The 26,083-nt window shown below is 46.7% G+C and overlaps 1 protein-coding gene across 2 annotated transcripts in view; it reads right to left on the bottom strand.

The window, feature by feature from the left end:
- The window catches only part of DUS3L (dihydrouridine synthase 3 like), a 241,275-nt gene that overhangs the window by 118,566 nt on the left and 96,626 nt on the right, over positions 1–26,083 (bottom strand). For both annotated transcript variants that reach the window (XM_078663631.1, XM_078663632.1), the window contains exons 5-6: positions 16,327–16,368; positions 9,407–9,559 (exon numbers count right to left, since the gene is read on the bottom strand). In XM_078663631.1, coding sequence (XP_078519757.1) covers positions 9,407–9,559; positions 16,327–16,368 — 195 coding nt within the window. The remainder of the gene's footprint in view (positions 1–9,406; positions 9,560–16,326; positions 16,369–26,083) is intronic.

The following is a 26,083-nucleotide window of genomic DNA, read 5'->3' on the forward strand; positions in this document are numbered from 1 at the left end:
AATGGGCTTGATGGTCTCATTAAATTCTGAGCACACTATCCATCAAGTAAAATTTGGTTGACTAACTAGGGACAGCCACGTGCACCAAACCCTCAATCTTGTAGTCCTAAATGTTGGTTTTTCAGTCAAAGTCTTAGACTTATACCTTTTACTTTGTTTAAAAGGATTGGAATTTAATAGGAGGTATGCCTCTCCCAGCAACAGCATTCCAATAATTTAAGCATTGGTTGCAGGACATGTATTGCAGATTAAACTTGAACAAAAACCTGTCAGTGATAACATGGTGGCTTTTCAATAGCCCTTATGTCAAGTTCTTTGCTTCAGTAATTCTAAAACTTGACATACGCCCTAAATACAGGGAGGATCATTAGTAGGAAAACTCAATACCTACATTTTTCTGGATGAAAAAGAAAATGGAAAAAAAGCAATATAAAGAAAAGTAGAGCAGACTGAATGACGAAAAGTTAAAGAAAATAATGGGAAAGGCAAGATAGCTTCTATGTTATAACACATTAAGGAAGAAAGGTGGGACTTATGCAAGGTTAAATTGAACATCTTCAAATCCCAAGGACAAGGCACTGCCAGAAGATGTGACAAGACCCAAATAGCCAATGTGAGACACAAATTATACAGAGGCCTTCTTCTTTTGCATGGACCTCCGGGAACCAGACATGAGAAGGTGAACTAAGATCATTTGTGCCACAAACATCCACAATAATGAAAAAAAAATTCCTATACCCGTACAGAGATCGGTCACCGCAGCCAACACAAAAAAAATATTTTTCTTTGTAAAGACAGCAAGATATAAAAAGAAAATCAAGATTATCCTGGGTTTCACAAGACCAGAAAACACCAGCTTTCTTGAAAAATACTGTTTTTCATACACTGTGGGCCAGACCAAAAAAGGAATGAAACCAGGGGGTCCACCACCCTCAGCAGCCCCCTCACCTCCACGGACCACGCCCGAAACCTCAGCATCATACTCAACTCCTCCCTCTCCATGACCAGACAGGCCAACGCCATCACCACCAGCTGCTTCAGCACCCTCTGCATCCTCCGAAAGACCTTCAAATGAATCCCCCCCTGAATCAAGGAAGACCGTCAATCATGCACCCCTAACCAGCAGACTAGACTACGGAAATGCCCTCTACGCCGAAATCAACAAGTCTCTGCTTCGCAAACTCCAGACCATACAAAACACCGCAGCCAGACTCGTTCCCGGTATCCCTCGACACAAACATCTCCCAACACCTGCGTAACCTCCACTGGCTCCCTGTCGAGATGAGAGTAACTCAAGATATTCGCCCACACCTACAAATGCCTCCACAACAACGGACCCCAATATCTCAATGACAGAATCTCCTTCCACATACCCAAGAGGAACCTCCGATTCCCCGACCTTGACCTCATCGAACCCCCGCACATCTGCAGAGCAACAACAGGTGGAAGAACCTTCTCCCACCCGGCGCATCTTCAGGAAGACCCTCAAGACCTGGCTCTTTGACTGACTAGAGCTGCTCTCCCTCCCTTCCCCCAGCTCCTTGATACCCTTCAGAGTGAGTAGCGTGCTTAAAACTGCCTGATTGATTGATTGTAAAGTTACTCCTGGTGGCCAACTTAGCAATTGTCGCGTGTTGAAAACTTTTTCACAACCCATGTAAAACAAATGTGGAGGAGGAAAATATAGAGCATCATTACTATAAGGATGGAAACAGTTCACACAGCTGGAAAGGAGACCCATTTTCTCAGTGTCCAGCCCTTGGTAAAAATGCATACAGCTACACATGTATGAAGTATCCTGTCCACCGTAGTGGAGTGAGCTACTATTCTTTGACTAGGACTCATCTAGTGGAGCGAGCTGCTTTTCTTTGACTGAGACCCATCTAGTAGGGCACAAGATGCAGGATTCCGAATAGGAATGTTTTTATTGGTAATCTGCTCATCTGGGTTCGAAACTGGGGAATAGTTTAAAACAATGTTCACATTTGATAATTTGTTGCGGGTTAGGATTAACGAAAAAAATGGGCAGATATCTTCGAGGATGCATCGAGAAGTAACCAATTAAAAGGGATTGTAATAGTTGCAGCTAGAATGTTTAATGAAGGTGTCCTTTTTCACATTCAAACCTATAGAAACTTTAAAGAAGAGTTGGAAATAAACAGATTTCAGAGGTTTGAGCACTGTATTCTATGTTTATATGAGATTCCTAACAATTTCTGTTGGGGGGGTGGTTCTGCCATCAGCATTTGTTTGAGTTATTATTTACAAAACGCTTGTTCACCAAAATAGGCATCTTAGCGCAAAGGAAGAATAACACATGAATAAAACTAAATGAAGGTCAGTAGAAGGGAGTTTTTGACACTTTTCTGAACACTGGGCAAGACAGAATATTTTCAATATAATGTATAGAAGGCGGCTTTGTCAAGATAGCGGAGAACATGACCGCCAGACCAAGATCGCTTGAAATAAATAAATGCGAAAAGTGAGTGTGAAATGGAGCACATACTTCTTACTGGAGTGTAAGGAGTAAAACACTCAGCAGGGGAATCTTTTTCTACATTGTAGAAGACCCTGTGCAATAGACCAAGTGTTTTGAACTGAACTCTTTTTTTTTTTTAAAAGAAGACAGCCAAGATGACCTCTTGCCTGGCTTGCGTGATCAAATTTATGTACATTGCTGATCAACTGGAACTGCGATTTTGCAAATGCTCCGAGGCTTTACCACTAAGGATTCTGGCAAGTCCAGGCAGAGAAAACTGCAAGAAGTCCTCAAGAGGAGGGAAGCAGAGTGGGTTTGCAAGTGAGGAGGTAGATGTTAAAAGATTTTACTCAAGAGCTAGACTGAACATGTAGAAACATGTTGAGGTGACAGCACTGATTTGGGCTTTAAATATATTGATCCAATGTGACTCCTTGTTTTTACTTTGTTTGCAGGGGAAGGTCTTCTCCTAACTTCCGAGGCTAAAGGGAGGGATGCCATTGCTCAATATTGTTTCCAACCAATAAAATATCATTCTTGTTGGAGGTAAGTTTGAGGAAGTTGTGCAACATCTCAAAGTGAAGTTCTTAAACACAGAAAGTGTGAGGGTTCTGGTAGTAGAGGCACATAATCAGGTTTGAATCATCTGAGTAAGCGATTTCAAGGCATCCAACAGATCTGAGTAAATGAGCTAGGGGAGAGCACACAGAGATTAACATCCGGGGGAGAGAGAGCAGGAGAGAGTGAGAGAGTGCGAGAGAGACGCTGTGACACTCCACCGGAGGTGGCTGAAGAGACAGCTCAATACAGTGAAATGGCCACTGACCGAGTCACTCCATTGAGAAAATATGAGAACCAGGCAAGCACCGTCTTGATGCCGTTAATTGATAAGCAGCAAAAGAGCGGCAGAGTCATCATGGTCTAGGATGGTTTGGGGTTCATTAGCTGTGACAGCAAGAGCCATATCTGACCCATACCTGGACGGAAGCCAAACTGTCAGGGATCCCAAGAGCTGTGTCTTTAGGCAGTAAGCTAGATGCCTAGCAACAAGACGCTCAGTGATTTTTCCAAGAGCAGTAGAAATATGATGGGCCTGTCATTTTCAGTCACGACTTCACCCAAGTTGTCTTCTTTGTAAAGAAGATTTACCACTCCTGCCTTTCACGACTTCACCCAAGTTGTCTTCTTTGTAAAGAAGATTTACCACTCCTGCCTTCCATTTGCTTACAGCTTGGGCAAGTGGGGGAACACAACATTCATGGTAATAATGTTCAGTGATTAACTTGGTACCCCATACCAGGCAATGTGAAACAGCCACAGGGAAGGAGGCCTTTCTTGTTTTAGCATACCATAGTAAGAAATGCTCTACTGCGAGGTCCTCTGAATATGTAATCTGGGTTTGGGTGGTGACAGAACAAAATCGTTATTGCACAAGGATGGCAACATTGCTGAAGTTGTCCATAGGCTACAACTAAAAAGCCAAAATGAAAAAAAGAGGCAAATTTAAATCATACTGCATTTGTGCCAGAACTATTTGCTTGAGCTGGGCAGGTATTTCATAGACGCAGGCGCTTGTGCTAAATGTCCAAGATTTGGAACTCACCTTACTTTCACATTAGACATGCTCCATCCCGAATCGCCATTAGGAAAGAACTGAAAACACTCCTCCGAAACAATTTTCTTGACCCCATGGCATATGACCACCTGCCCAGGGTTGCCACTTTGATACATGCCAACAGGACCCCCCACTTCTAGTCCTGGGCTCCTCCGTTATAAATCACTGTAATTATATATTTTAGTTCAGATGGTTAAATAGATGGAGACCAGGTTTAATACATACAGAATGCAACCCCCAGGAGTGGAAACATGGTGTCCGAATTACATGCAGTGAAGGGGCAACACAACAGCAACATGACTAGGGAATTGCAGAGCCACTTACCACACACACTAAAGAGTTACTCATTCCCAATCTTTGAAACACAGAGGCTCAACAATGTACTGGTTTTATCCAGAAACATTGAGGACTTGCCCATTTTCATAATATCTACTGAATCATTCCCTAATCCTCTATTACAAAATCCTTGGCTGTCAAGTCAATTAAGCAAGTATTTATATAGTGCTGCAAATCACCAGTGAGGGTCTCAAGGCACTGGGGTTGCTAGCTGCATCGTGGTGATCTGTTCATTATAACAGCCAGGTCTTGAGTTCTATTCTGTATTGCTGAAGCGATGAGGCGGTCCTGAGGTGCAGGGGAAGGTAGTTCCAAGCTATGCCCACCGGCTGTGAGGAGCATCCTCCGCTGTTGCCTCAGCAGTTCCGGGGGGTGTCTGCGAGGAAAGGGAGGCAGATCGTAGGTGTCTGGTTGGTTGGTGGAAGGTCATGTGCTTCTTGATGTATGCTGGTTCTTCGTTGTGCAGGGCCTTGTATGCGTGGATCAACATCTTGAACTGGTATCTCTACTGGGTCGGGAGCCAGTGAAGCTTCTTGAGGTGGGATGTGATGTGGGTCAATCTGGGGAGGTCGAAAATGAGTCTTGCCGCTACTATCTGTACTGTCTGTAGTCTCTTTAGGAGGCGAGCGGTGATTCCTACGTAGAGTTTGCTCCTGTAGTACAGCTTGCTGGTGATGAGGGCCTGCATGACAGTCCTTCTGGTGTTGACTGGAAGCCACCTGAAGAACTTGAGGAGCAAACGAAGGGTGTGGAAGCAAGCAGAAGATACTACATTTACCTGTTTCTTCATAGATAGCTGGCTGTCCAAAATGATGCAGAGAATGCGACATGGTCTGTCGAGGCAGGGGACGGGCTAAGTTATGCAGGCCACCATGCGTCATTCCATGGCGAGGTATGGTTTCCAAAGATGAGGACTTCAGTCTTGTCCGAGTTAAGCTTCAGACAGTTGTCCTTATCAAGCTGGAGTTGTTCCTCATACAACTGTGGAAGCTGGGCCTGGTGGTGGTGGGTCTTCTGACAGTGAGAGGATGAAAAGGGAGTTATTGGTGTAGGAGAGTATATAGAGTCCACGCGATCTGACTATGTTGGTCTGGGCGGTCATATATGTGTTGAAGAGGGTGGGGCTGAGAGATGATCCTTGGAGGACGCCGCAGAAGCTCTTTGGTTCCGAGGTGAAAGACGAGAGACGGATTCTCTGAGTTTTTCCGGTGAGGTATGAGTCGATCCATTTGAGGGCATCTCCCTGAATTCCGATGTGGTGGAGTCTGTTGATCAAGATGTGATGGGAGATGGTGTTGAAGGTGGCTGACTGTCTCTATGCTGGTGCGCCAGTTCCTTTCTAGTTGACGGCAGTTGCATTTGATGGATTTCTGCTCTGCAGTGAACCAGCTGGCTCTTCTGGCAGGTCCTTTGGATTTGGCTGACTTGACAGGGGTGACTGTGTCGGAGCATTCTGTGATGAATATATGATGACATCCCGCATTCTTTTTCCCCGCAGGGAATCACAACGCGGTCGTTACCACAACCGTGTTGTGATTCCGCATACCATTACTCCGCAAGTCGGAACAACGACTTGCGGAGGGGGGCGCTGGAAGTTGGAATAGTATAATTTACTATTCCAACTCCAGTCTTTGCGGACACTAGGGAAGGTGTTGGATTTAAATCCAACACCTTCCCTCTCCCCCTCCGCAAGTCTTTGTTCCGACTTGCGGAGTAATGGTATGCGGAATCACAACGCGGTCGAAAAAGAATTCCAGGTAAACGCTGTTTACCTTCTGTGATATCCTAGGAGAAGTTCTTCGAAGCCTGCTCTGGGTTGGATGTTGTTTTTGGGAGGTGGGAGTTGACAGCGTTTTTCCACTGGTCTTCTGATATCTTTTTCCATTTTTTGTGTGGAGCTGGGATGCATGGTGCCCCTATTGGCAGGTCCTGAGATGGTGAAGTGGACGCTGTAGTGGTCAGTCCAGGTGAGCTGAGAAACGCGTTTTCACTTCACTATCATTGGACGAAAAAATGGGGTCCAGTGTGTGTCCTGCAAAGTGGGTGGAGTTGGTGATAAGTTGCTTGAGGCCGATGTTGTTCATGCTTTTCAGGAGGTTGTTGTGTTAGTGTCGCTGGGGTCGTCGAGGTGGAAGTTAAGATCCCCTAGAAAGATGTAGGGCTTGGAGGAGATGATGATAGGGGCAATGAGGTCAGGGATGGCGTTGTAGAAGCTGGGGCGTGGTCCTGGTGGTCTGTAGCTGAGGGTGCCTCAGATGGTGTTTTTTACATTTGAGTGAAGATGGACGTTGAGATGCTCCATTATCGGGGTTGAGGCGTCTGGTGAGGTCGTGTAAAGGATCTTGTCTTTGTAGATGATAGCAATTTCACCTCTGTACTTGTTGGTTCAGTCCCAATGTATTATCTTGTAGCCTTCAGGGTGGTGATGGCGATGTCCGGCACAGAAGCAAGGTTTAGCCAGGTCTCTGAGGTAGGTGTCATCTAGGGTGAGGAATAATATCGTGTCTCAGATCTCTGTGGCGTGTTTGCTGAACAATCGTACATGGAGTAGAATGCACTGGATCGGTGCGGTGTGGTTGATGCAGTGGTGTTTGCGGCGTCTCCGGTGTTGATGGTTGCATTGATGTTGCAGGTGAAGCGGCATTGCTGAGAGGGGCGCTGCGAGGTGGAAAGCAGGAGAGTGAATGGTGGGAAAACGAGCAGCAAGGCGGCAGGCTCGCTTCTGCACAGAGACAAAAAAACAATAGTTAAGTGACAAGTGGCCCAGAATAAAGAAAAGGGGCATGGATTGGCGGCACAGAAAACATTTAAGGGACAAGTGGCAAAGAATTAGAGAAACTGGCACAGAAAAGCGGGGAAAAAAACACACAAAGCTCTAAGCTTCCGAACAGCGAGGGGAAACAGTTGGCAGCAATGGCTTGGTCGCAAGTGGTCCAATGTTATGTCTGACACCGTCAGCTTGTCCTAGGTCTAGCCACCACACTTAACATATTGGAACTTGTAGTTGTTTTAACTATTACAACTACATCCACAGCACCAAGATACTCTCGGAGGTGCTAGTGTACTTTAAACATACACATAATATAACTATGGCCTCAAAAATACCTATTGCTATTGGACAAAAATGCAGGACTAACAGCAGGCATCCCCTATATAACATAGGGGCAATCTCTAAACCATATTAATTGCTTTTGGCTGCCCCATCCCTAGTGTATGTGCAGGGCTTCATTGACCCTGAAGCGCAGGTTCATATTCACAAATAACTATAATAAAGAAATATCGTGATTGGACATTAATCAGTTTGACCCAAAAACCAATCAACAAGTAGTTAAACACCGCAACTCTGTGCCTTTCAGACAACAGCAAGATTTACTATCTCTTTTTACTTCAGTGCTTTCCTGTGCTAATCCTTACACTCCCCAATATAATAGAGATGAAAAGAGTAACACTTGTTTCAATGTTATTGTGTATTAGATTCAGCTGAAAATGATGTGCTAGTATTAAGAGAAGAAATATAGAGCACAAAAAACAATTCAGCTGCACACATTACTGACTGTTCCAGTGGAAATAGGGTGCGGCGCGAGAGGGCTAGGGAGAAAAGATGATTTGATAGACTCCATAAACCGATGTCACCGAATTTTCCGCATACTTAAGTTGAAAATAGGGTCAGACCAGGTATGAAAAAGAAACCCTTTCATAATGGGAGTGAAATATATAGAGCAGAGTGGATTGTGAAACAAAACAAACTGTGGAAAAAACTTCAAACATGAACTGTCCAGGGTTAAAAGTAAAACAGAATTGTTTCTCCAGAACAGAGATAGCTGGCACAGCCAGTCTTTTTAGAAGGCAGCTGGCTTGGGGGTATGGTGTGTCCTCTAACAGAAGAGCAACATTTTTTTGCTGAAAGGGCTTGGTACTGCGTCAACCCAGAAAAGCACTGTAAAAAATTAAACAGACACTGCAAAATGCCAGTGTAAATGTTTCTAACTCCGGATTTTCAAATAGGATTGGTTGAGAGGTGTGCCTAAAGCAGGCAAAGTGGATGGCTTCAGATATTCAGAATACTTAGTATTTCACAGTGATTAGAAATATTCCCAAACTGAGAATTTCTAATCAATTTCACATAAGTAAATTAAGAATTTGTATTTATTTTTACAGCACTATCGACTAAATACATTTCTAAACCTCAACTCAAGGAAGTATTCGCATTTATTTAAGAAGCTCCGTCGTGCTAACTCAGAACTCTCGCTTAAAAACAATTTTTACTCATTTCATAATGTAAAGGTGTTAAAAATACTTAAATGAAGCAATGTAAAAAATGTAGAACACCTTTTTCTGCAGTCAGTCAAATTTATATTATCTTCTATGGCTTTCAGTGACGACCTTATTTTATTACACTCTCATTATTTGGGAAATAGAGTAAAAAAGACAAGAAGATGGCAGTACAGGAGAAGCAGAAAATTAAAAGAAATGGAAAAGGAAAATCATAGAATGCCAAGAAAACAGAGACGGAACGATTTCATAAACAGAGAGGCAGAAGTGTATAAACAGAAGTGAATGAATACAAAAATAGAGAAACAATCGCTAGGGAGTTGGAAACACATCTTTCAAGTTTGAATTCACTGCTAAGCATGTCTTATTGTTTTAATCTATCTTAGTTTCAATATATACCATCTGAATTTCAAAAAGAGATGTACTCTATTATAAATGGTATCTTAACATTTATCATAGAAAACGGATATAAAAGTAACAATGTGTAGAGAAATGACACTTTAAAGAGGAACATTTCTCTACAATTTTTTGCATTAGAAAAATATAAAGGATTTTCTAAAATCCCCAACAATATATAAAACTTTGAACAACGTTCAAGTTATTCGAAAGGCAATGCTGACAATAGAAAAATGTAGGTAATCTGTTGCAAACAAATGTTTATCCAGTATTAAAAAGGAATATGTTCCATTAAAATAATTATCAACCTGAACACCAAACAGATCTTCAGTGTGATGCCGTTTCATGAGCGCCCATTCTGAAGTTTGACCCTGAAGTAGTTTTGAACACATGGCCATTTCTCCGCAGGTGATATCCGCTCCATAACGTTTGCATATTCTTCGAAAAGGTAGATTTCCACACTGAAAAAAAAAAGAGTTAAAGACAATTCCACTCGAAAAACAACAGTGAAATTTATTGAAGTATCATGCTAGATTATTTACTGCCAATACAGACAGATCAGCACAAGAACTCTTTGAAAAGTATAACAAGCATTTACAATGCAATGGTCTCGTCCTTGTTAAAGTTAGAGCTATTGGCATTGCTCATGACATTATTTTAGTTTTTAAAACATAGAAATAAATGGCATTGTCATTTACAATGCCAATAGCACGCACCGACACAGAGCCACATGCACCACACACAGAGCCACATACACACAGAGCCACACACGCACACACAGAGCCACACACGCACACACAGAGCCACACACACACACACACACACACCCACACACACACACACACACACACACACATAGCCACACACACAGCCACACACACAGCCACACACACACACACACACACACACACACACACACACACACACACACACACGCACACACAGAGACGCACACACAGAGTCGCACACACAGAGCCGCGCACACACACAGAGCCACGGCGAGGGGGCAGGAGAGCAAGCACAGCGCCGGGGGCAGGAGAGCACGCACAGCGTCGGGAGCAGGAGTCATGGAAATGAAACAGAGAGGCAAGGGGAGGGAAAAGAGAAGAGGGAAATACAGATAAACGGGGAATACAGGAAAGATAAAGGAATTTAAGAGAAGTGGTAATACATGAAAGTAGGAGACTAAGAGGAAGAAAGTGATGAGGTAAGAAGAGAAAACGGAAGAGAAAGCAAAGAGAACTGAAGTACGGGTGGGGGTGAGATGCAAGGTGAGAGGAATGCGGAGAGGGGAAGAAACAAGAAGAGAGAATAAAATGCGAGACAGGAGTAAAACAAGCATTTACAATGCAATGGTTTTGCCTTTGTTAAAGTTAGAGCTATTGGCATTGCTCTTGACATTATTTTTATTTATGTTTTTTTAACATAAATAAATGGCATTGTCATTTACAATGCCACTAGCTTTATCTCTCGCAAATGACACACAGAGCCCCCCCACACACACACCCACACAAAGCTTCCCCCACACACAGCCACACAAAGCTTCCCACACACACAGCCACACAAAGCTTCCCACACACACAGCCACACAGAGCCCTCCACACACACCCACACAGAGCCTTCCACACACACCCACACAGCACAAGCAGGCAACAGGGGCACAAGCAGGCAACAGGGGCACACGGAGGCACAAGCAGGCAACAGGGGCACACGGAGGCACAAGCAGGCAACAGGGGCACAAGCAGGCAACAGGGACACATTAGAGTAAAGAGCGTTTGTAGGGTCCTCAAAGTAAATTCCGACTGGCGATGTATGGTGTTCCTGCTCATGAAAAAAAGCTGTTGCTTAAGAGAAACTGCCTTTACACTACGGCCGTTACCCTGTAATACCTTTATCACACATCCGTTACAATGCATATGCCTTTACCAGACTATTTTACAGCACATATGCCTTTACCATGAAAATGAAGAAAAAAAGTGTATGCATTATATATATGTGTGTATAGATCCATATAGTGGCTAGGAGATTCATATCTCAAACGCAGCTCTGGGCTCAAACGATCCAGAAAAATACGCACTCAGTCATGTGCAGTAGAACACTTATTGCGTAAAATTTGAATGTAAATCCAGCATATTGCAGCTTCTTGCCAGACTGCTGAGACCCACGGAGAAGGAGACCCGACACGAGGGAAGGAGGAGGCGCACGGGGCTGCACGGGACAGAGGCGCAGGGGACATGGTGACTTCTACTACGGGGGGAGGGGCGGACACCGACAATGTGTCCCGACGCCCCTCTCCCCTTGCAGGCACTCACCGGGTCCGGCGGCTGCTGGACGAGAGCTCCCGCTCCTCGGGACTCTCCGGGGCCGCGGAGGGACGTTCTCTTTTCCCCGGGGCTCCTCCTGTGCAAGCAGATCGACTCACCTGCACCTTGCGACGGCGGCACTTCTCCGGTCTCCCTTTTCGGCATGGGAGACCGGCAACATCAACGGCGGCAATCTCGCTGGCACTTCTCCGGTCTCCCTCTTTGGCATGGGAGACCGGCAACGTCCTCCGCATCTCCCGGGGCTCCCTCCAGGCCACGGGAGCCCCGCGGGCGCCGCCATACTTCTTGCCGTCTTCCTTCTTCCCCCGGGCTGCGGGGGGCGGGCACTTCCGGCCGGCCGCGCTAGGATTGGCCGGCCGGCCGGTCACTTCCGGGTCGCCGCGGGCAGCGCGGCGGCCCGTCTCTAGCTCAGGCAGGCGGGCGGCGAAGTTTCCCGAGGAGTGGGCTCCCTCGTGGACCAGCAGTGACGTCCACGCAGCTTCACCAATCAGGAGCAGGATAGTCACTGGTGCCGGCAATGCCGGACCAGATTCGGGGGCGTTCCCGGCTTTCGGCTGACGTCGCGTGACGTCGGCAAAAGCCAAAGAATCTCGGGAACGCCCCCGAATCTGGTCCGGCATTGACGGACAGGCCCCTCGTCCAATGGCTAGGCTCCATTTATGGAGCCAGCCAATGAATGACGAGGGCCGACCCAAAGCCACACTACAGTTCTCATCAGGATTTCGCCTGCGCGAAAAAGATGCGCAGAGCGCATCTTTTCGCCAGGCAAAACCTAAAAAATAAGGGAGTGTAGAGAAATAAAGAAGACGGAGGGTGAACGAGAGGGCGCTATGACAGAAGAGAGAAGAAAGGTCGGTGGAGAGGTAAAAGCCATAAGGAGAAACGAGTAAAAGTTAGGGGACTCGAAAATATATCAATCACATATAGAGTTAAGATTGCATGCAGAATGTATATAAACTAATGCATGGTCAAAACATTTTTTGTACTAATCAGTCTTTCTTGATTGTGCTCCTTTAGTTAAGGCCCAAAGGCCATTTTTTTCTCTTGACTCTTGCTCACGGTTTCATAAGCATTTATTTGGTATATATTCAGTCTAATACTAGCTACACGCTTAGGAACGTTCTGATTTAACCTTTAGCTCATCACTCCAAGTTAGATCATTTATTCAAATACAATGAGACTTGTTGTGAATTATAATAAATAATGATTTCGATATTTTATGCACACTACATCCGCATATTTTTAATAGTTCGCCTCTGCATCTCTGAAATGCCATTGTATTCACGATTGAGCTCATAGCGCATCCTTTAGCTTAGGTAAGAAGGTTCTCATGAGAACTTTTCCCCATGTGACAAAGTCTTGCAACAATGTAAATGCCTATACTAATGTGAATGTTAACTGTCAGCATCGGAAGTTGCATGGGAAGATTGACAACACCATCCAATGATCAGCCCTGATTGGACAAGGAGAGTGGATGGCTTTATATAAAAGAGTGTTCCTAGCTAGGTATGAGATTATATAGATGTAGATCCAGACCTTGGCCTAGTGCAGATTCTATCCAGAGACTCTTCTTTATGGAGAGTTGATTCTTTACTTGTTACCAACAGCTACTGCTAAGGTGACTTACCTTCTATTCTATTGGCCTGTATTTGATTGATGCTACAGCAGAGATCTTTCTCTTGCAGACGGTTGCTACTTCGGCTGTAGGGAAGGCAGCTGAGTTTCCAGAAATATCTTTCATGGGAAGATTGTCTCACTCTTGCTCTTTTCCATAAAGGACTCTTCAGGGGTTCTACCTTAGGTTAGGTTTATAAGCTAGGTTGTCTATTCTTCCTTTATGGAACACTCTGCATTGATTTATGCTGCCACTAATCAATCTTTTATTGGGATTTCTGTGAAATGAATGAAGATGATCAGATCACATTAATCTCTGAAAATAAATAAAAGGTGTTGAAACCTTCCGAAACTCTCTTTATTGACTCCATTTAAAACTCTAAATGTCGATGATACATGTACGGTATTTTTTTGGTTTTGCTCCAATTTTAAGTACGGGTGGAAAAGATCTAGTGAACCTCCCAAGAGCCACTGGTTTTTCCAAGGCTGATAACTGCAAGTGGGTGTGTAGGTTTTGAACCATACTTGGCAAATCCGTTAGGCTCCCTCACATTAAATAAGATTTTTGTGATTGGGGCTTTTGGCGCCTCAACTCGAGGTTTAAAACCAACAAAAACATTACTGTTTAGGTGGTTGAAGTAAAACAAATCGAACTGGCATATGAGAAACAAAGAAACCCGGGCCTTTAAACCTAGGTTCAGAGCAGATTCACAAGGGTGGGTCAGCTTCCTGTGTGGCTATTAAAGAGGCAGAGAAACACCATGATTCGGAGTGATGTAATATGCGCAAAATTATGTATCACACATCTAATGTTTCACTTACCGCCATGTTCATCATACACAAAATAAACCCTTCAACTTTCGCAGCCCATGCAATCGAAACCGAATAAATGTTTAATGAGTCCTATTTGGGGGTAGAACCGATGGTGCGCTACAAAATTAGCGAGGTTTCTAAAAGAAAGTAACGTTCCCCTAAAAAACGGAGCTGCAGATTGGAAAGAAGTCACAACAACTTCGAAAATAATTACTCACCTCGCCTGAATCATTCCTCGATTCCATTGTGAAACAGCCCTCTTGCTCCAGATGAGCTACCAAAACAAACAGGAAACTCTTCTTAATCCTATCTGTTTAAAGGTTACAGGGTAAATCAGTCCACCCTCTCGAGTTCTCCGAAATTAAACGAGAATGAGCATAAAGGGCAAACTTCTCAGAAGTTAGAGTTGACTAGTTCGGTACACAAAAATAAAAACAGCTCAACGCATGCTCCGTTGGAATCAACTGCACAAGCTGGAATGATCCATGCGCGCAACTCCCCCTTTCTAGAACGCTAAGACACTCTTGGAGAGCACACGTGCACTGTGTGAGACGCTCTTTCACCATTCTAGTTAAGACGCTGCTTTTGTCAGCGTCAGCGAATGGAAGAGATTCCGGGAATGGCAGGCTATGATTGATTCAAAGCCCGCTTGCACTCCTTGAAGACCAGTAAAGTTACCGCTATATACGTCCACCTGTTCCCTGATTGGGCTATTCCGATTTTTCTGTGTAATGAGCTGAAGTCGGTTTTTAGGTCTCACATAGGCAGTCGCTTCGTGACGTGTTGTGCTCAGCAAATGGGCTCATGCCATTTTCCTCCTATGTTTTCAATCTGCTCTTTTCACTGTTTTTTAAAATTTCTTTTTTCTTTGGTTAATTTGTTCACAGTCCCGCCCTAATCCCTCTTTTTTCTACTGTTGTTACACCCCATAAGTACTGTTGCATACTTCCGGGTCCTGGGGGGAAGCCCTTCCGGGTCGCCGCGGTGGCCCCTTCAGGTCACTGCAGGCGATGCGTCAGAGCGCTTCACAATAGGAACAGTAATGCTACATGAGAAGATTACGGGTGAACAAATTACAAAAGCAGACGTTAAGTTACATGAGGCAAAAGTGACAATTGTGAGCAAACAAAATACAAGAGGTAGCAAAAGGTACATTACAGGAGGAATAGACTGGGACTCGGCGAGAGGGAGGGTGTAACGCCCACCACTAGAAAAGGGGCAGGGCTTAAAAAAAGAGAGAAAAACGCCCCCGAATCTGCTCAAGACGTGGCCTGAACCGAGTGACACCCCTCTCCTCCAATGGCTGGCCAGCATTGTGGAGAAGTGTGGCTCACTGGTTAGAGGAGGCAGACCTGGAAGCAGAGGTCAGCCCGGGACCAGGGTTCAATTCCCGGCTTGGCGGGGTCTTGAGTCCTAAAATGTCCATGGACTCGACAATTCTCGCTCTGGTGCCTACTCGATTCACGGGTTCACACTCTGCGACTCTGGGCAATAGCTTGCTTAATCTCCACAACGGCCCCTCGCGGCGGGATGCCTGGCTTTCACCTTGCGGATACCCTGCCGGGGTTATCTCACAGGGGAATACCAGGACAGGTTCCCTAAGCAAGCGCTTAGAAACCGCTCGGTGATTTGCGCTATATAAATTCCTGTACATTCCTGTACATTTACGAGGCCAGCCAATGGAGAAGAGGGGCGGGTTCAAGCCCCCATACTAGACATCATTAAATCATCGGCTCCGCCCACCACTGCTTACAGCAGTGCGGACGAGGCCTCGACCTAAAAACAGAAAGGAGGTCAGGATGATGTCCATGGTTGCTAGAGGGTCCAACAAGATCAGCAAGTGTACGTGTATACCTCAAGGCAGCATAGGTGATTATCCTCAAACTATGGAATGTGTGTACCAACTTGCACAAGGGTTGGCCATCCAACTGTGGTTCGTTTCAGAGCTGGTTAGGTCAGATCTTGAAATTTTACCCACAAAAGAGGTCATTTGAGATAAGGGATTTTTTAAAACGTGCATGTTGAGGTGAGATGTTTTGATGACTGGGATGAAACAGCTATCTTTATTTAAGGGGCAGAGTCTTAGAATAATAATCACTTTGTGATGTCAACATCAAGCACATCACAGTCTGATGCTTAGGGGAAGTGATCTTTATTTATTGTTCTACAACAGTGTAAGGGGGTGAAGGATCAGCATATCAGCATGGCCACAGGACGTCAGGCGGTCAGTGTTACATAAGGTGACCACACCCCTATCTTCATCAGATTAAAGGCAAAGACACTGTCAAGCTACTTACATTACCTTTTGACAGGGAACAACACAAATTTGTTTCATGGTGCACGCATCTCTCTACTGATTTTTTATTAGTGTAATATTCCTACCTCCTGCTGATTGGATTCATATACTAAATTACAGTTTTATGACTGTTGCATGCTAACATTTGGCTGACTTTTTAAAGTAAAGATAAGTTACATACCGTGGTTAGAGGTGCGAGGTACAACTTGTTTTTGAAATCGATCTGTTAAAAAAAATAACATAATTGAGGACGTGCACCTGCTACAACACATCTTGTCTGTTCTGGCATCAACTCAGTATAAACAAGATAACCAATTACAAAATGTATTCAACCAGAATAGGAGCGACCCTTGACCCTGTCCATAGGTAGATCGCTCTCCACGCCGTTCAGCTCCACCAGTTAGTGCCCGTGCTCTCACCCTCGCTGCTGCCGCGAGTTCGCGCCAGCCCTTGATCTCCTTCTCCCCTCCCGCCTGCCTGCTGCTTTTCTCTTCATTTTTGTCACTCTGGCACTGCACTTCACCTCTTTTCGCCTCTTTTACCTCTACACTTTTGGCACTGCATTTCACCTCTCTCACACCTTTTGCCCCTATTTAGCCTCTTTCTGCCGCCTGTTTTTTCACCCATCTCTCTTGTCCTTCCGAATTCCTTTCCCCCTCCTGCCACTGCGTCCCTTGAGGCTCCGCTCCACTTGCCTGCCATTCCCTCCCCCACCCGCCTCCCAGCAGCTACTCCCTCCCACCTCCCCTTCTTAATGGCGTCCGCTGCTCCCCAAAGACGCGCCTATAGCAAGCCCGTCTGTGCACGTTCACGCCTGGACTGTGCCCAGCGCCAGACCCCCTGGACGCACGCCACGACAACAGCCGCCACTACGACGGCAGCACCTTCTACGCACTTAACGCTGGCCAATCATACACCTGCTTCCTGGCCACCCCGAAGCGCACCAAGTTCCCTTCTCTTGCCGGAGCTGCAGCTACACCAGCCTCAAGGCCGCCACCTCGCCCACTCGGGTAGGACGCAACCACCTCAGATGCATAGTACTCAACACCCGCTCCACCCGCCAGCACGCCATCAAACTCTGGGACCTACTCGACTCTTTCTCCCCGGATGTCGCCTTCCTGACGGAGACCTGGAAGAACCCCACATCGGCACCCACATCGCCATAGCCATCCCAGACGGCTACAAGATCACCCACAGGGACCGCACCAACTGAGCCGGAGGAGTAATCACCATCGTCCACAGAAACACCCTCAGAATCTCGACCAGCACCAACGACACCCTCAGCACTGCAGAACACATGCACTTCCAGATCCACATCGACCCCAACATCACCCTCTGAGGAACCCTCTTCTACAGACGTCCCGGACCCCGGCCACAGTTCAGTGACTCCATCACCGACTTCATTAGCACGCACACCCTCACATCCATGGACTACATCCTCCTCGGAAACCTGAACTTCCACCTCAAGAACACCAATGACAGCAACTCCACCACCCTGCTTAACAACCTCGCCAACCTCGGACTCAAACAGCTTGTCACAACTCCCACCCATGCCGCCGGACACATGCTCCACCCCATCTTCTCCGCCAGCAACCACGTCTCCTTCAGCCACACCACCGAACAGACCATCGCCACATCCACTTCACCTACGAGAAACCCACTATGCACCGCCACACACAATGGGCCCCCACCGCAGCTAGAGCAAAATCACCGAAGACCAGCTTATCACCACCCTTGCCCGAAACCCACCAACTGACACCACCGCCACCGCCGCCTGCAACCTCAGGCAATGAATCGACGACTGCGCAAACAAAAACGCCTGATATAGAAACCATCTAACAGACGCACCATCAGAAAAGCCATCTGGTTCACCGTCGACCTCCAGGCATTCAAGCAGACCTGCCAAAGGCTCGAGAAAAAGTGGGACCGCGAACAGACGCCGGACAGCAATGCAGCCCACAAGAGTGCCATCCGCAGACACCACCAACTCATCCATACTGCCTTCAAGGAACGCATCAACAATGCACACAACAGCAAAGAACTCTTCAACATCGTGAAGGAACTCTCCAACCCCAGCTCCAACGACATCCTGCCATCACAAGAACGCTGCGACTCCCTAGCTACCTTTTTCCACCGCAAGATCACAGACATCCACAACAGCTTCAACAACAAGGCCCGCCCGACAGCCACCAACACCTGACACCTCAGCCCCACCGCCCCACCGACTGTCTGCTCTCCTGGACCCATGTCTTCAACAAAGCAGGCTCCAGCATCGCACCCCATCTCCGCAAGATCCTCAACAACTCCTTCGAGACCGCCACCTTCCCGGAGAGCTGGAAGCACGCCGAGAGCAATGCCTTCCTCAAGAAACCCAAGGCGGACCCGAAGGACCTCAAGTACTTCCGGGCCATCTCCCTACTTCTGTTCACGGTGAAAGTCATCGAGAAGATTGTCAACAAGCAACTGACCTCCTTCCTCGAAGAAAACAACATCCTGGACCCATCCCAATCCGGATTCCGTAGCAAACACAGCACCGAAACAGCCCTTATCACTGCTACCGATGACATCAGGACCCTGCTGGATAACGGAGAAACCGCAGCCCTCATCCCCCTGGACCTTTCGGCCGCCTTCGACACAGTCTGCCACCACACCCTTCGTACACGCCTCCACACGCAGGGATTCGTGACAAAGCTCTGGACTGGACCTCCTCCTTCTTCACCGGCAGAACCCAGAGTGTCCGCCTCCCTCCATTCCGATCTAAAGACACCAAGATCATCTGCGGCGTACCCCAAGGATCGTCCCTCAGCCAAACACTCTTCAGCGTCTACATGGCACCGCTCGCCAACATCGTCCGACCGCACAACCTTAACATCATCTCATTCACCGAAGACACACAGCTGATCCTATCCCTCACCACCGCCAAAACCAACCTCCACGAAGGAATGAAGACCGTCGCCGAATGGATGAAGAACAGCCGCCTGAAACTAAATTCAGACAAGATGGAGGTCCTCATCCTTGGCTCCACCCCCTCCGCCTGGGACGACTCCGGGTGGCCGGCCGTGCTGGGAGCTGCACCAACGCCGACCGACCAAGCACGCAACCTGGGGTTCATCCTGGACTCATCGCTGTCAATGACCCAGCAAGTCAACGCCGTCTCCTCCTCCTGCTTCAACACCCTCTGCATGCTCCGCAAGATCTACAGATGGATCCCAAACAAAACCAGAAGGACGGTCACCCAGGCCCTGAGCAGCAGACTGGACTACGGCAACACCCTCTCTGTGGGAACCTCAGCCAAACACCAGAAACGACTACAACGCATACTGATCGCCTCTGCACGCCTCATCCTCGACATCCCGCGCCACAGCCACATCAAATCCCACCTGAGAGACCTGCACTGGCTCCCTGTCAACAAGAGCACCACCTTCAAGCTCCTCACCCACTCTCACAAAGCACTCCACAATACCAGACCAGCATACCTCAACAAGCGACTCACCTTCTACACCCCGAACAGCCAGCTGCGCTCCGCTGATCTCATCCTCGCCACGGTCCCCCGCATCCGATGAGCGACCACTGGAGGCAGATCATTCTCCTACCTAGCCGTCCCCTCCCCCCCAGCGCCCTGAGACCCTCACGGGTGAGTAGTGCGCTCAACAAATGCATTGACTGATTGAATAAAGGGAACATACATTAAGAAAAAGCCTTATTGTTTTTTAACTTCCAGATTACCCACTCAAATAATTCACATTCAAATTATGCAGACTGCAGTCCATGACTAGAGCAGTCTTCAACTCCTAAAAAAGTACAGAACTGCTCTAATGTATTAATAAGCTATGTAACTGGTGAATGTTCTTATCTGCGATTTACCATGCTTTACTGTTCAGTTGGTCGCCATGTTAATACATACACACAAGATATTAATTGACAGGGTCTGTCCAGGCTCTCTGCCACGTTGAACCCTGCAGACTACAGCATGAGAGGGGGGGGGGGGGGGGGGGGGTGTCAGCGCGGATCACAAGTGCAGCTGCCTGACAGCTAAACTCTGAGGCCCCAGCAGCTGAGATAGAACAGTAGATAAATCACTCAATACTGCATTGTTATAAATAACAATATGATAGAACATAGCAATAGTCACAATGTTTTTGCTAGAAAACGGCAGGTAAATAGAAATAAAAATGCATAAATCGCCCTTTGCTCTACCACCCTTAAAGGGCACGGCAGTAGGTGAAATGTTCTATTACCCTTGATATGGACGGTCTCAACTGTCCAGGTCTCCGGAAAACACAAAATGAAACAAGCATTAGAAATGCAATAGGTCTCGGATTTATTTGAGTTAGAGGAAATGGCATTGTAAATGGCAATGTCTTTTCGCCATATGTTATGGAGTGTATGTATGTAGTATGTAATGGAATTATGTGGCTTGGATTGGAATTGTAGCAATGGTAGCATGCTGAGCTTTAGATGGTTATGTTTAAAAGTAAAGTTTGCAATACTGCTATTGGTACAATAGATTCGTCAACAATTGATGTGTGTAGTGATGGCTGTTGGTGTGCACTGACGGGTGGTGGTGTGTGCCTGGTGAAAGCGTGCACGGACGGGTGGTGGTGTGTGTATGCCTGCTGAAAGTGTGCACTGATGGTTGGTGGTGAGTGTGTGGCCTGGTGAAAGCGTGCAGTGACGGCTGGTGGTGTGTGTGTGTGTGAGCGTGGTGAAAATTTGGAGGGTGGACAGTATTATACCTCTACTTGTACTTTGTTCGCTGTTGTAACCTGCACACGTCCCTTTTTCCTCCTGTATTGCACAGTTTGCTACCTCTTGTATTTTTGTTTGCTCACAATTGTCACTTTTGCGCCTTGTAACTTAACGTTTGCTGTTCTACTTTGTTCACTTGTAATTTTCTCCTCATGTATCATTACTATTCCTATTGTTGGAGGGTGGACTTGGAGGGTGGACTTGGAGGGTGCACTCTGCACTCACAATCGGACCCAACACCGTGAAGATGACCACACCGTTGCCGGACAGGCCCAGCACGAAGACCATCATGTAGAGGACGGTCAGCAGGGAGAAGGACAGCTCCCAGCCTAAGTCGTCGCACGCTATGTAGCCGATGTCATTGCAGTATTCGTCGTAGTAGTTTCCGTCTTGGTACTCCTCCATCCCCTCCAGGGCTTGCTGGCTTGGTTTTGAGAGCAAGGAGCGCACTCCAGAAGAGCACTAGTACCAATGGGCGTCCAGGTAGCAGAACCGGGCTAAGGAGGGCACCCCCTGCACAGCAAGGCACAGGCACCTCCTTTAAAAAAAAAAAAAAAACAGGTGGGTAATGAGGGCACCTTCAGTCAGGAATATAAATGTGCAAAGAAGAGGGCACCTCCACTCAGCAGTGTAGAGCACCTTTTAGTCACGAAGACTCGGGCCCAGAGTACCGTCAATCTAGTTAGTGAGGGCACCACCAGTCAGTAAGGCAGAGATACGGAGGTGTATCCTGCTACAAGTGGCGCCACCACATTCAGCAAGGCACTGTGGCAACTCAGCGACAGAACATCAGGACGCAGCGAGTGGGCACCGGGTGCGTCTCCGGTTCTTGTCGGTCCGAAAGATGCTGACAGTGAGGGAGCTTAGCAGTGCATGGGGCACTGATGGTTTCTTCTCAGCACGGCAGAGGCAGCGAGGGTACGTCCAGTCGGTAGGGCCGAGTAGTGATGGGCAGGCTCTTGCAGTGCTTCCAAAGACAGCCGGGCACAAGCAGTGATTGGAGGGCTGCTCCCACAGCTCTTTGAAGAACTCCCCCATTCCCCTCCCACTTGGAGCCAAGAGGCAGAGGCCACCTACTGACATCAATCAGGGTCTGGGTGTTATCTGGACTCCTTCCTCGCCATGCACAGCGCATTACTCAGCACTTCCCTCTGTGTTTTGGAGAGGTTCTCCACCTCCCCCCAGTGTGTCTCACTGCTGCGAGCAGTTACTGGGAAATCAAATGCGAAAGCCCTCCTGTACGTCTCCTCATAGGACAACAAAAACAACATATAAAATACAAAATGTAATTGTAAATTACTTGGTGGTCCCTTGCATTGTATAAATAACCTATTGGTTAAATGGCAAACTGTAGTGACACATTATAGTAAAAGCATCATACTTATTTTGATACCTACTAGAAATGATCGCCGCACAAACACAACGTAGATAGTTCATTATTGGACTGACAGCGTGGCCAATTCCCCACTTGATAAAAGGATGGGCAGTGACACATCCCACAGATTAAATAATAACATTGACGCCTATCGATAGTTCATTTGTTTGGGAAAAAAAAATCCTTGTTAAACGGTTTTGATGAACTGGATAAAAGTTCATACGCCTCTTCCTCCCTGCACCTGTTGACAGGTCTTGGTTACTGGCCTTGTATTCACCCTCCCCCTAACGCCCTAGCCTGCTCACATCACAATTCCTTGCTAACTCCAACATCTCTCCACTGAAAGAAAAAAAATGAACGAATGCGGAATAACATCCACTGTAATTCGGCGTAGGAAGAAGTGTGACGCACCTCATGAAAATCTACAGTTCAACGAGCATAACCAGTGCTCCAAATAGCCCTGACAGACCTCTGTGCACTGCCCAAAAAACGCCTCGTCATATAGACGCTTCTTTATGTTTAGAAGCAACTTCGAACCAATGGCGCCAAAGGCGTGCAGAGGTGCATTCTACGATTGGTGACACCCACAGTCCCGTTAATCCTCCCAAATATACCAGCTCCTTCCATTCCCCCCCACCCGCGTCACTGTCCACGCCACGACTACTCGCTCCTTCATAAGCCAGAAACGGGGTTTTGAGGATGGTCTTTTGTGATAAAGGCATGTCTGAAAAGTGTGAGATGCTCAGCCGTCACGCAGGCTGTACATGCAGGGCTGCCCTGCAGCAACACCAGTGGGGACAAATAATTTATGCCCACCTCCACTCGAGTCCATGGGGCCGCATCTTGCTACAAGTGAAGGCACGTTCTGGAAGCGCAGGCCTTTCAGACACTACTTGCAAGCCGAGCTCTCATCCCACAGAGATCAATTAGTGAGTGGCATTGTATCAGTTTAGGCGAAACCTAATGACGGCTCTCTAATGGCACTGCCCCTCCCCCAGAGCAACTGCGGAGTGCAGGGCCAGCTGGTGCCCCGACACTCTGATAGACCAACACTTCTGCACAGGCTGTGTTGTTGCCTCCGACGCTGCCTGCGGTCCACAGTGCCTAGAGTCTGGGATCTCCACGTTCCGGAGATTTGAATGGGTACTGCTGTGTTCCTGCTGTTGTAAGTGAACGAATAACATTTCCTCTCCACTACCGGAAGCAGAGACGGCACTTCTACGGTTTTTAATTGCTCCTTTTAAAGTGTTCATTATTTGATTCTTAATGTAATCAAATTGCCCCTCGAACCTTTTCCCTCGACCTGCACATGAATCGGGGAGGTCAGCGGCGCACGGGCGTCTTCGTTCACTTTGTTAAACATGTCTGGCTGGGAGGCTATCGCATGCGTGTCTCCTTCCCAGGAGACAGCCCCTGGCCGCAGCGCTCGTTCGCGTGCGCGTGTCAGTTTGGAATCGCCTCCAAGGCGATGCGCGCGGCCAGGATTGTCTCCTGGGAAGGAGACACGGCCACAATAAGTTCTCGGCGGAGACGCGCTTCCGCGCGTTTCAGCCGAGCCCTAAAAAAACGTTTATAAAATCTATCCATTCTGGAATAAGAACCTTGACACGTAAATCTCCCACGTTCCAAAATAGAGATCTTCAGGGCAATTTAAGCTCAAAATCCAAGGGCTTTGGATCTAGGGTGGGAGTGTTAGCCGGACTGGTTGAAGAGGGAGATAGATTAGGATTAGGCATAACCAAACAGTATTTAGTCTAAATAGAGGACCCATGATCCTTGGGGACAAACCTTCACCAGGTGGGTCAGACTCCGTGGGATTCGACAATCCATCTACCCCATCTAGTGCTCCTAAGGGAGCAAAACAGTTGTGGGCTAAAATGGCATAGTGAGATTTGGGTAAATGAGCAGAGAGTGAGTGGCCTAGGAAAGGGACTTGACCAGGTAGATGTAGTCAAAGGACAATAAAAGTATCCGAGCAGCAAAACTGAGAATTGGAGCGGTAAATCCGACGGAGAACTAGTTCTACGTAAGATAATGTCAACTAAGCTAGGAGATTTTAAGGACAAGACAATGCAATCTCAGGCTAGTGTTTTGACACCCCTGCCAACTCATTTCACACTTCTGACCATTTTGATGTTTTTAAAGAGGGCCCCCTGTTAAGCCAGATTTCTTGCCAACCCAGTGTAATGATTTATTTTTCAAAGTTTCCCAAGATCGGAGTTTGCTTGGGCTAGAGTGGGCACATTCACCAGTATCTCAACAGAAGATGTCACTTCAGGGGGAAGATCAAGAGAGTAAAAAGCCCCGCCAGTTATGCCCGGACACCACACAATATGTGATTGCGCGAGAGGTGCTATAGTCAGATTTAAATTGAGATGGTGTGACAAAACCACAGGCGAATTCCGTGGTGAAAATGGACTGCAGGTAGGGTATAAAAGGGCAGTGGGGAGGGTCGAAGGAAGCACAGCGCATGACTTCAATGAATGGCAGGTTGTCCCAGAGCTTGATTTGAGCTTCAGTAAATATAGACAGCTAGTAGTCAGTTTTTTCCACCTGTAGTAGCCTTGCAGAAAGAGAATCTAGCGAAGGCTTGACTAAAGTTTGCAATGCTTGCACTGTGGGAAGCAAATGCTTAAAATTTTCCAAGTCGACTACGGGAGGTTTGGCTATGGCCCCATTACTGGTTGACTTGGAAGGTGTCTCGACAATTACAGGCGCTCTCGAAGTATTAGTGTCCAGTACTTTAATAGAGGGTCCTGGGGTCTTCATAAGTGGGGGAAGGTTGGGCTAGAGAATCAGAAAGGGAAACTGTGTTAATACATACAGAAATTTCTTGGACACAATCATTAGTCATCTTTCCCACAGTTGACCCAGGAATCCCATTGTCACATCTATGGATGGTATCAGACAGAGAGTCAATATGAATGTCAATGGTGGCTTGGTGACGAGTAATAAGTCTCTCTTCAACATTGGTTATCTATTTGTCAATTACTCCCATTGTGCTGTTTAAAAAGTTCAGGATCAAAGTGCGGGACTTACCAGGAGACTTAACGTTGGCCGAGGTAGGCGGGTGTTTTCTTTTCAAAAGTGTTTCTACAACAGAATTACACCAACACTAGATGAGCCAGGTGGATGTGTCAGGAGTACATCCAGCAAGAGGAGAAAGCAAATAAAATACTCTTAATCACCACCTCATAAAAACCTAATGGGAGAGACAAGGATGTGATAGAGATACGTGTGAGAGAATGTGTGGCTGGGGTGGCTGCAGCTCTAGGTAATAGATGGGGATATTTTATAAAGTGGACACCTTAAAATATGTATGTGCACAGACGCACTAGCCTGCCTAAAACCTAGGTAAATTGCTCAATATAGTTTCAAATTCGATAGGTCCAATCGAAGAGATGGTGAAAATAAAACATGTTGGCACTGCTCACCTTATGGACATAGTAAAGGTGGAGTATTTTAATGAAACTTGGATCAAAGTGCCATTTATTTCTTGGGTTGGGGAATTTTGATGAAAATAAATAGATAGGTAAAGAGTAATTGTGCAGTTTAGCCCAATTTTCCCATCAAGGTGTTCTGTAAAATTCTAATCCGCGAGGTAAAAGGAAGAGTGGTTTGTAAAGGTGACCATAACCTTAAGATGGCAATACAAGACCATATTACACGTTAGCCATATGTTTGTTTTGAGATACCTCAAATAGCACAGATCTCACCCCCCTTCACACCAACGGACATAAACAACCTTTAAGGATGGAAATCTGTATGTAGTCGAGTCTGCAATTGGATTGAATGGATATGTACATTTAACACA

This window comes from Lissotriton helveticus, chromosome 10 (genome assembly GCF_964261635.1).
Source record: "Lissotriton helveticus chromosome 10, aLisHel1.1, whole genome shotgun sequence".
NCBI classification, from domain to species: Eukaryota; Metazoa; Chordata; class Amphibia; order Caudata; family Salamandridae; genus Lissotriton; species Lissotriton helveticus.